The following is an 11,518-nucleotide window of genomic DNA, read 5'->3' as shown; positions in this document are numbered from 1 at the left end:
ATTTCTATCTATTTTCCTTCTAGTTCCTGGTATATGTGTATACGCGATCAGTGTTAGCCTGATCATGTATCCTACGTTGGGAGACACAACTTGTAGTACTTTTTTACAAATATTGACCCAAAGTCAAAGGATCCAGCTGTAAAGATACAGCACAATGATAAGCCTGATCTCATACCTCAACAGACTCCAGGCCAGCCTCCGGGAATCATGGCCACTGTACACTTAAATACGTGTGGAAAATAATATACAATTTACTTTCACTTTTTAAAAGTTGTGTTGAAAGTAGAGCAGATTTCCGTTGTTCCGTTTGTTCACCCACCCCTGGAGATGAGCAGATTTTAGTGTTAGCATGAGTTTTGGGGATGATCGATCAGTTAATTGAGGGCTTGCTTTTGCATTGTATATCCTTTATAATCTAAACTCAAAGATGCTTAATTAGCTAAGCCAAGTGTCCGATATGGCTTCCACCAGCAATATTCAAACAACCCCATCATCATCAGATCCTTCCTCTTGTTCCGAACACAGATGGAAATACGAAGTTTTCCTCAGTTTCAGAGGTGATACCCGTAATACATTTACCAGCCATCTATTCAATGCATTGCGTGAGAAATTTATCTACACCTTTAAGGATGATGAAAGACTGGAGATCGGAACACCCATTAAGAAGGAACTCTTGGAAGCAATAGAGAAGTCACAAATGGCGGTCATCATTATTTCAAAAGAGTATGCATCATCGACATGGTGCTTGGAAGAACTTGCAAAGATTGTTGAATGCATGAACGATAGAGAGATGAATGTTGTGCCCATTTTCTATCATGTAGAACCTAGTGATGTGCGGCACCAGAAGGGCGCCTTTGGAGATGCCTTTGCTCAACACGAGAAAAATCCTGAGAACAAAGAAAAGGTGCAAACTTGGAAAAATGCTTTGAAAGAAATGGCCAATCACACTGGAAGACATTTGAAGACCAACGAGTAAGATACAAGATTTTTCTCTAGTGAGAATCTTTCTTCTTTTTCAAATTTTTTTTTACTCGTTTTGGCTGTAAAATACAGAATTTATTACTGTATCACTATAACAAGATTTAAGGACTTAATTTGTCTCAATATTCTTCTCAACTGTCCTAATTAGATGTAATTGGCTTGACTAGCTAATTTGTAGCATGCATTCATAATATCGGTCTCCAGTAGAAGTATTTAAATACTGTAAGCTTTCAATCAGGTTTCTACAAAGAATTTCGTCCGTTTCTTCCGTCACATTTTATTTTGATAAACTTCAATGCCTAAAAAGTATACTTGAAGAAACCTATTCCACAAGTTCCATATAATCTTTTTTTTTAATCATCTTAATTTTTGAAATATTATTTTCATCACCATGCCAAATACTAAATCAATAATAGAATACCAAATTATTAACCATGTGCCCTGTTGCACAAGGTTGGCATGGCACTTTTGCTTTTACGAAAAATCTCTTTATTCAATTAAGAAGCAATCTCATCTCAGTATACCATACTCGAAGTGTTTTGCTTTGGGCAATAAAAAAACGTCTTCTTATAAATTTCACTTGTTTTAAGGCAAACACACAAAGAATCACCTCTTACATATCTCTCTGTGATTTGTGTCGGTTTTGAGTTGACTCATCGATAGGCTTTATTTTATCTGTTTTATAGGGATGATGAGCCGATGTTTATCAAAAGCATTGTTGAAAGGATATCTAGAAAAGTGAAGGAACTTATTCGCGGTGATCCCGAGTACAACCTTGTTGGGATGGACTCTCATCTTATGGAAATGGATAATCATTTAAATATTGAAACGGATGATCATCCTCGCTTTGTAGGGATATGCGGGATGAGTGGAATGGGCAAGACAACTCTTGCACGAGTTATTTTTCGGAAGTTCAAGCGTCGATTCCAAGCTGTAAGCTTTATCGAAAATGTTAGTTCGCGTTCTAAAGAAAATGGTCTAGTTGCTTTACAAGAAAATCTCCTTTCTGATATGAAGTTGAAGGATGACGAAGAAAAATGGGATGTGCTGAAGGGAATTAATGTGACAAGGAATAGATTACGTGACGCAAAAGTTCTTATTGTTCTTGATGATGTGGATGAAAGAGAACAATTAGAAACATTAGCTGGAAACTGCAATTGGTTTGGACGAGGGAGTAGAATCATTGTGACCACAAAAGATAGACAGTTGTTAAAAAGTCATGGAGTGGAAAATATATACCCGATTAAAGGACTACAAGAAAGAGAGGCTTTACAGCTTTTTTGTCAAGAAGCCTTTCATAATAACTCTGTTCAATTTAGAGATCAAAACTTATGCAATGGCTATGTGAGTTATGCCGAGGGTCATCCTTTAACTCTTAAACGTTTGGGTTTCTACCTGCGGACAAAAGGAGGAAAGGTATGGAGTAGTTTGCTGGCTAGATTACAAGAATATCCTGATCAACATATTCAAGAGCAACTCGAAAAAGACTATGATGCATTGGCAGAGACAGAGAAAAAAATGTTCTTAGATATTGCGTGTTTCTTCCACGAGGAAGACCAAGATCGAGTATTAGATTTATTGGAAGCTTCCAGCGGCTATCGGCCAACCATTGATATAGTAACTCTTGAGGACAAATCTCTTATCACTATTTTGGAGAAAAAATTGTGGATGCATAGTTTACTACAAAGAACGGGTCGGGAAATTGTTCGCTGTGAAGATCGTGAAGAGCCTGGAAAACGCAGCAGATTATGGCGTCGTGATGATATCTTTGAAGTTCTACGGGAAAATTCTGTAAGTGATACACACAATGCTTTTGACTATTTGTTGCGTAGTTCCATTCATTTATTTTGTCATTCTTGGTTACCAGGGAACAAAAAAAGTCCAAGGCATAATGTTAAGTCTCTCGTCTCCACGCCAAAAAGAAGACTTGAATCCTGAAGCCTTTTCAAATATGAAAAAACTTAGATTAATTAAAATATGTGGTGTGAATCTTCCACCACGAGGCCTCGATTCTCTCTCTAATTGGCTACGACTAATGGAATGGCACCAATATTCTTTGGGGTGCATACCAGAGAGTTTTCAACCAAGCAATCTTGTTGAGCTCATTATGCATCGCAGCAGCTTTGTGGAATTACCAATGGCTTTTCTTGTGAGATATTTTCCCTAGATTAATAGTTTTTTTCTTATTTAATTTGGATTAATTTCTTGAAGACTTAATTTTCTCTATTTCTATATTGTTGCATCACAGAAATTAAAGAAGTTGAAAGTCATGGACTTCAGTGGCTCTGAAAAATTGATGATGACTCCTGACTTCTCTGGATGCCCTAGTCTTCAAAAGTTAATTTTTGAAGGTTGCACAAAATTGTCCGAAGTTCACCCATCGATTGGAGCTCTTGACCGTCTTATACTATTAAATCTCAAAGAGTGTAAAAAGCTTTTGGTTTTTCCTAGTGCCATTTGTTGTTTACCTGCTCTTAAAACTCTCATTCTCTCTGGAACCACCTTGTCGCTGCAGAACTTTTTTTCTGGGTTGACCTCTTTAGTAGCTCTAGATCTAAGTGACTGCAATCTATTGGATGGAGCACTCCCCGACGATCTTAATAGCTTATCCTCCTTGGAATCTCTGAATTTGAGCAGAAACAATTTCACATGCTTGCCAGGCAGCATTTCTCAGCTTCCAAAGCTTAAATCTCTTTGCTTGGATAATTGTAGCGGGCTTCAGTTATTGCCAAATCTTCCCTCAACTACACTTGTAATGACTCGAGAATGTACTTCACTACCAAATTTTTCCAATCAAGTTGTTGGGTCGACTTCAGGTGGAGGAGAATCCACTGTTATTAACTGCCATAGTGAGGTTTCTTCGCTATATCCACACTGTCAGCCACCGGGCATGGAGGTCTCTCTCTCTCTCTTATATTCACAAACATACTAAAAACTTCTTTCCTTTTAATTTTTCCGTTCTATGGTATTGTACAGGAGCAAATTCATCAAAATGACAAATATCATGGCATGCCTCAAACTGGAATTCCATCACAGTACGATCAAGAATGCCCTTCACGCAATATTGTTTCCAATGAATTAGGAGGGTTGACTTCAGCTGGGGGGTCCACATCTGACGATATGTTGAGGGAGGCGTCCGGGGTTGGGTCAGCGAGAAAGAGAAAAATGGGAGAGGCGTTTGGGCAGGGGGAAATGGCAAAGGAAGTAAGATTTGACAAGCCCGATCAACCCAACGCCGACTAGATACGAGATTTGCAGTTTTAGATTTGATATAAATTGGTTCCCGTAAAAAGGGGTTAACTTTATAATACATTATTAATAAATGAATGGTGAATCTGCCTAATCTGAAATCAAATTGTAATAGTCTGTGTAAATTTTATTTCAAAATTATAATTTTAGTATTATTGGAATGTAATATGTGATGTGATTTATCATGTCACATCACATATTTTACATATTTTAAAATTATTTTTTAATATTTTTTATTTTATTTTATTCTTATTAAATTAATTAAATTGTTCTACTTGATATCACATCTATTATTTGTACATGTGATATAATATGTGTAGATCATTAGTAGAATTATTCTAATAAAAAAACAAAACAACAGACAGAAGTTACAGAACTCTTCTTCGCTTCGGGGTGTTCTTCTCTAAAAACAGATCGAAGTGGTGTCTTCTCGGGATAGCAGAATCGCATTTCACCCACAAACCAAGCTACACTGCATTTCGTGGAGCAATAGGAAGGTAATCACCTCTCTCTCTCTCACTACTTAACGGGGCTTCTTAATAGAATTTTTGTTGAATCTATCCCTCACTCACTCTCTTCTTTGTCTAACTGTGTATGTCGTTATTCCCCACCGAGACGGGACCAAAGTTCTCTCTATTTATCATCTCTGAATCTAAAGCTTCTTTTGTATGTTAATTTTTTTTGGATATATCTGTAGAAAGTATGTGAGGCGCAGAGACACAAATTTGTGGCTTTCTGTGGATGGAATTTCGGCCACCTCTACAACTTCCACTAGAAATTTAGATCTACTCCTCTTCAATGACTTCCTCTGCATCGTCTCCGGCCCCCTCGTTCACTCCCTCTATGTAATCTCTCTCTCTCTCTCTCTGTCTGTGGGTGTTTGCTTACCAATAAATTTGTTGATCGGGAAGCAGCTAAGTTTTATAGCGCTAGGCCGCCGCCCAGCATTAGAGTTTTTTTTTTTTTTTTGTTAATTTTCTTTTCATATTTTTTTAATATATATAAATATTTTTTAAAAAATAAAAAATATATCAATATATTAAAAATTACTTTTTTAATTATTAAGTTAAACAAATTAAAATGATGAGCAGTATACTTGAGGCGGTAAAGTAGTGTTTTCCTAAGTTTTACGGCTCACATGCCTTTGGCTGTTTTGGGTTTTGTTTACGTGGGATTCTGCTTATTGTGGGTGCGGTATTTGTTGGAAGGAAGAATCTTCTTGTAAGTATATTTTGTGCACCAATTAGTCTATCGATATTGATATGTAAGATATATGTTTAAGAAAATGATGTAAATTAAAAATAAAAATAATTTTCATGAGATAGGAAATTTTCCTCTTCCTTCAAAAATTTTTTTAAATAAAAAAAATTATCGGTATGTGAATTAGTGCACAAAATATATTTGTATCTAGCAAAACTCTAGAAGGAATTATGTCTATTCACTTGTGTTTGTTTTCCAATAAGAGATACTGTCTGTTTGAATAACAAAAATGTTTTATCTCATCTCATCTTATCATTACAATTTTTTTAAATTATCACATTTTTCACACCACATATAGTGAAAGGGTTTTGCTACTCATCATTCCCAAACTCCACACACTAAACTATTTTTTTTATTTTTTATATTTTTTTAAATTCTTTTTGATTTTATTATTCCTAAACTAATTGAAATCATCTATTTATCATCCATACACAACACATTTGTTAAGAATTTGTTAAGAGAAAAAAATAAAAAATTATATATGATATGTGGTGTGTAAGAATAATGAGTATATTTTTTTTACAAAATATAATAAATAATTTAATTTTTTTCAAATTTAAAAATAATAATAATAAAATAAAATAATATTTTATTCAATTTTTAACTTTTATATCTCACTTCACTCAACCTCACCTCTAGGGCTGAGCAGAAATTCGAAAATCCGACTCTGACTCCGGCTCCTCTCCGACTCTGAACAAATCGGAGTCGGAGTCGGAGTTTTTTTCTCCCTGGAAGTCGAAGTCGGAGGTAGAGGTGTCCCGACTCCGATCCGATCCGACTCCGACTCCGACACACCGACTCCGACTTACAATCCGACTCCGACTTCGACTCCGACTCCGACTCCGATATTGTGCATATTTTATAAAAATATTTGTTATCAATATATTAACATCTAATAAATAATAATCTATAAACATTATAATGAATAATATAAGTTAATATAGTTACTATAAGTTAATTTACATTACTAATTTACTATAAGTTAGTAAGTTACTATAAGTTAATATAGTTATTAGTTACACTATAAATTACTAATTACTATACCTTATATAGTTAATTTACATTACTAATTTACTATAAGTTACTATAAGTTAATATAGTTACTATATAAGTTATCATACCTTATATAGTTAATTTACATTACTAATTTAGTATAAGTTACTATATAAGTTACTATACCTTATATAGTTAATTTACATTATTAATTTACTATAAGTTACTATATAAGTTACTATAGCTTATTTTATATTTTACATTACTAGTTTACTATAAGTCAATATATAATATATATAGTTATATATATACTATATATATTAAGGGCTTGTATAGTATATAGTTACTATACTATTTTGAGAGTGACGAGGGACTAGGATTGGCTTCAGATGAGAATTTCTGAATGCCTTTCCTCACTTACAAACTGCCTATTTATAGACTCCAAAACAGTACCTTACAATAATATTACTGACATGTACAGTGACTCATACACAGTAAATAGGCGGCTACATTTATTAAACATGGGCGGCTAAACAGTAACTAGACAGCTGGATGATTCTTGACTGACGGGCATCTTGAACAGTGACGAGCATCTTAAACAGTGTTCTGATAATGGAAGAAAAGGACGATAATCTTTTGGAATTACATAATCTGAGGGTCATAATTTGCCAGTTCCAATTCATACGGATCTTGAGAATCCATCATCTGTGAGGGATAATATGGTGAGTTGTCATGAGAATGAGAGGCCTGTTGGGATGGAGAGGCCTGCTGTAGTGGTGATGATGTTGTCTGCTGTGCTGGAGATAATCTGACTTGATGGTCTTCTTCTTCATCACTGTCTGATACTTGTGACATTGCTTCTGCTAATTTTTTCAAGTCTTTTTTATTGGTAATTGTTGCTAATTGAGCTTGGAATCTGCTTCTCTGAACAAGAACCTCAGGAGCCTTGGTAATTTTTGAGAACATTTTTACAACATGGCCATCCTATAATCCATTTTCACCATTATCCTCTTCAAAATTACCCACATACTCAAAAGCTGTTTCTTCTACTAGTTCTTCTCCTTCTCAAATTATTAATCCTCCACCTTTATCTCAGCCCTCTGTAACTCCTATTATCTTTAAATCCCATTGGCATCCAGTCTTTCCTATTGAATCAGAATTACAGCATCTATCTGAACCTCAAAAATTACTTGACGCTTTTCTATTACCAGATTGGCATTATGTTCCCCAGAACATTACCAAGACTCAGAACTTTTATGAATTTATTTTAGTAGACACTGATTCTATTATTATCTCTGAAATCTCCTGCTCTTTACAATCTCAACCTTCTCCACCTGCAACTCCGGTCATTGCATTCCACAAAGTTACTATTAAACAGGTTCGGATATATATATATATATAGTATATATATAATAGCTAATATAATAGATATATTAATAGATTATAGAATATATAATAATAAACAAATAAATGAAGTGCAGGAAGTAAAGGCATGAATAAAAGTAAAGATCAAAATAAGATAAACTCAATTTTATTGAAAACATAATACTTACAAGGAGATTAATTCTCAGAAGTTTGAAAAAACCATGAGTAAACAATTAGAAAGAATTGAAAACTTAATATCTCCTATTAAAACTCCTGTTAAAGAAGCTAAAGAAATTCCTTTGTTTATTCCCCATGAAATACCTGCTCACTTAAAATCTAGTTTTTCCAAGACTAAAGAAGATTTACTAGAACAGATCTCTAGCAAATTAGAAAAATTAAATAATGATAATAATGCATCCACTTCAAGACAATCTCATATTAATGTATTAAGTAAGACAGATTCACCTGATCTATCTGATTCTGAAATTAATAATCTTGAAAATCAATTTAAAGAATTACAGATAAACAAAATTAAAGGAAATCAAACTACGTATACCAGGATATATATATATATATATAGTATATATATAATAGCTAATATAATAGATATATTAATAGATTATAGAATATATAATAATAAACAAATAAATGAAGTGCAGGAAGTAAAGGCATGAATAAAAGTAAAGATCAAAATAAGATAAACTCAATTTTATTGAAAACATAATACTTACAAGGAGATTAATTCTCAGAAGTTTGAAAAAACCATGAGTAAACAATTAGAAAGAATTGAAAACTTAATATCTCCTATTAAAACTCCTGTTAAAGAAGCTAAAGAAATTCCTTTGTTTATTCCCCATGAAATACCTGCTCACTTAAAATCTAGTTTTTCCAAGACTAAAGAAGATTTACTAGAACAGATCTCTAGCAAATTAGAAAAATTAAATAATGATAATAATGCATCCACTTCAAGACAATCTCATATTAATGTATTAAGTAAGACAGATTCACCTGATCTATCTGATTCTGAAATTAATAATCTTGAAAATCAATTTAAAGAATTACAGATAAACAAAATTAAAGGAAATCAAACTACGTATACCAGGATATATATATATATATAGTATATATATAATAGCTAATATAATAGATATATTAATAGATTATAGAATATATAATAATAAACAAATAAATGAAGTGCAGGAAGTAAAGGCATGAATAAAAGTAAAGATCAAAATAAGATAAACTCAATTTTATTGAAAACATAATACTTACAAGGAGATTAATTCTCAGAAGTTTGAAAGGCAGGAGACATGGAAAGGAGTTTACAAGAGAGAAGTTTTGAGAGTGACGAGGGACTAGGATTGGCTTCAGATGAGAATTTCTGAATGCCTTTCCTCACTTACAAACTGCCTATTTATAGACTCCAAAACAGTACCTTACAATAATATTACTGACATGTACAGTGACTCATACACAGTAAATAGGCGGCTACATTTATTAAACATGGGCGGCTAAACAGTAACTAGACAGCTGGATGATTCTTGACTGACGGGCATCTTGAACAGTGACGAGCATCTTAAACAGTGTTCTGATAATGGAAGAAAAGGACGATAATCTTTTGGAATTACATAATCTGAGGGTCATAATTTGCCAGTTCCAATTCATACGGATCTTGAGAATCCATCATCTGTGAGGGATAATATGGTGAGTTGTCATGAGAATGAGAGGCCTGTTGGGATGGAGAGGCCTGCTGTAGTGGCGATGATGTTGTCTGCTGTGCTGGAGATAATCTGACTTGATGGTCTTCTTCTTCATCACTGTCTGATACTTGTGACATTGCTTCTGCTAATTTTTTCAAGTCTTTTTTATTGGTAATTGTTGCTAATTGAGCTTGGAATCTGCTTCTCTGAACAAGAACCTCAGGAGCCTTGGTAATTTTTGAGAACATTTTTACAACATGATCATAATTATACTTTTTCCACCATTTTACAGAGACTTGGCGGGCCAAGAACATAATATTTTTGAGAGAAGGATGAGGTTTGATGACATATTCCCACTTCATGATCCAATTTAATTTTGTTTTAAGAAAGAAAAGGAGAAGTGGTGAACAGTGTGATAATGAAGGTGGACAATCATTCTGTAATGTGAAAGCCTGAAGACTCTCCTGGAGAGGTGGAGGAAGAATGAGAGATTCTGGTCCAAATTGATCCCACCATAATAGGAACCATCGCGGTAGAGTCTTAATTTCCTGTAATTTATCAAAATGGAGAAACCAGGAATGGCGCAAATTCTTATTCTGTCTTAAGAATGTTTTGTTCCATGCTTGTTGATAATCGTAGTAATCGAAATAAGGAGGATCATATGGCTGAGAAAATCTTCTCGTCAAGTACGGTCTTTTTCCCCACTATTCTAAGGTAAGAACCTGTTTAATAGTAACTTTGCGGAATGCAATGACCGGAGTTGCAGGTGGAGAAGGTTGAGATTGTAAAGAGCATGGGATTTCAGAGATAATAATAGAATCAGTGTCTACTAAAATAAATTCATAAAAGTTCTGAGTCTTGGTAATATTCTGGGGAACATAATGCCAATCTGGTAATAGAAAAGCGTCAAGTAATTTTTGAGGTTCAGATAGATGCTGTAATTCTGATTCAATAGGAAAGACTGGATGCCAATGGGATTTAAAGATAATAGGAGTTATAGAGGGCTGAGATAAAGGTGGAGGATTAATAATTTGAGAAGGAGAAGAACTAGTAGAAGAAACAGCTTTTGAGTATGTGGGTAATTTTGAAGAGGATAATGGTGAAAATGGATTATAGGATGGCCTAATGTTTTGTGGTAATGTCCCTAGTACTGTATAGGGTTTTGGTGTGACGGAAGGACAGGGTGAAGGATAAGGAGGAGAAGGTGATTTGGCATAGGAGGATTTGGTTTTCACTCTGGACTTTGAGGAAGACATGATTTTCCCTGTAAGAATTCTCGGGATAGAAAATCAGGAAGAGAATTAGAATCTCCTTTAATATGCTCAATATCAAAATAAAAAATACTTAAAATAGCTTGCCATCTTGCAAAAATTTGTTTAGCAGCCAAGTTTTTAACATCTTTTACTAAAACTTCCTTGGCTGATTTGCAATCAATTCTAAGTAAAAACTTTTGATTCAAAAGATCATCTTGAAATTTAGAAATGCATAATACAATAGCTAAAATTTCTTTTTTAATAGTACTGTAATTCTTTTGAGCAGGATTCCAGCATCCTGAATGAAATCGAGTAATCTGTTCTTTTCCATCTGATAATTTTTGTTTCAAAATTCCTCCATAACCAAGATCAGAGGCATCTGTTTCAACAATTTTAAAGGCATCAGGTGATGGGAGTCCTAAGTATGGTAATTTCTTAACATGGGCCTTTATTTGTTTTATAATATTTGTATGTTCCTCTATCCATGGAGGTGGATTCTTTTTTAATCTCTTGAATAATGGTTCACATAAAGGTCTAAGTGCTTGATAAAAATCAGCAACATAATTTAAACTTCCTAGAAATCTTTGTAGTTGTTGCTTATCTTTTATTTCATCAGGAAATTTATTAGCAAATTCTATGGCCCTACTTATTGGGGTAATAGTTCCTTGATAAATATCATGTCCAAGAAATCTAATCTTGTCTTGGAATAATTTGACT

At 33.9% G+C, this 11,518-nt stretch overlaps 1 protein-coding gene across 1 annotated transcript; it reads left to right on the top strand.

Annotated features, from left to right (window-relative positions):
• Positions 1-208: 208 nt before the first annotated feature.
• On the top strand, positions 209-4,331 carry LOC122298520 (disease resistance protein RUN1-like). Its single transcript, XM_043108306.1, has 5 exons — positions 209-972; positions 1,668-2,772; positions 2,849-3,130; positions 3,230-3,877; positions 3,958-4,331. The coding sequence occupies exons 1-5, from the start codon at positions 458-460 to the stop codon at positions 4,222-4,224; spliced, it is 2,817 nt and encodes a 938-aa protein (XP_042964240.1). The 5' UTR covers positions 209-457; the 3' UTR covers positions 4,225-4,331.
• Positions 4,332-11,518: the final 7,187 nt, after the last annotated feature.

The sequence above is a fragment of the Carya illinoinensis genome, chromosome 16 (genome assembly GCF_018687715.1).
Source record: "Carya illinoinensis cultivar Pawnee chromosome 16, C.illinoinensisPawnee_v1, whole genome shotgun sequence".
Lineage (NCBI taxonomy): Eukaryota > Viridiplantae > Streptophyta > Magnoliopsida > Fagales > Juglandaceae > Carya > Carya illinoinensis.
This window is presented reverse-complemented; position numbering and strand designations above follow the sequence as displayed.

Bases quoted from the DNA above. Each gene is read 5' to 3' on its own strand.
- LOC122298520 (XM_043108306.1), top strand. From the start codon at position 458: ATGGCTTCCACCAGCAATATTCAAACAACCCCATCATCATCAGATCCT. The intron at 973-1,667 runs GTAAGATACAAG...TCTGTTTTATAG, and splicing joins AGACATTTGAAGACCAACGA to GGATGATGAGCCGATGTTTA. The intron at 3,131-3,229 runs GTGAGATATTTT...GTTGCATCACAG, and splicing joins AATTACCAATGGCTTTTCTT to AAATTAAAGAAGTTGAAAGT.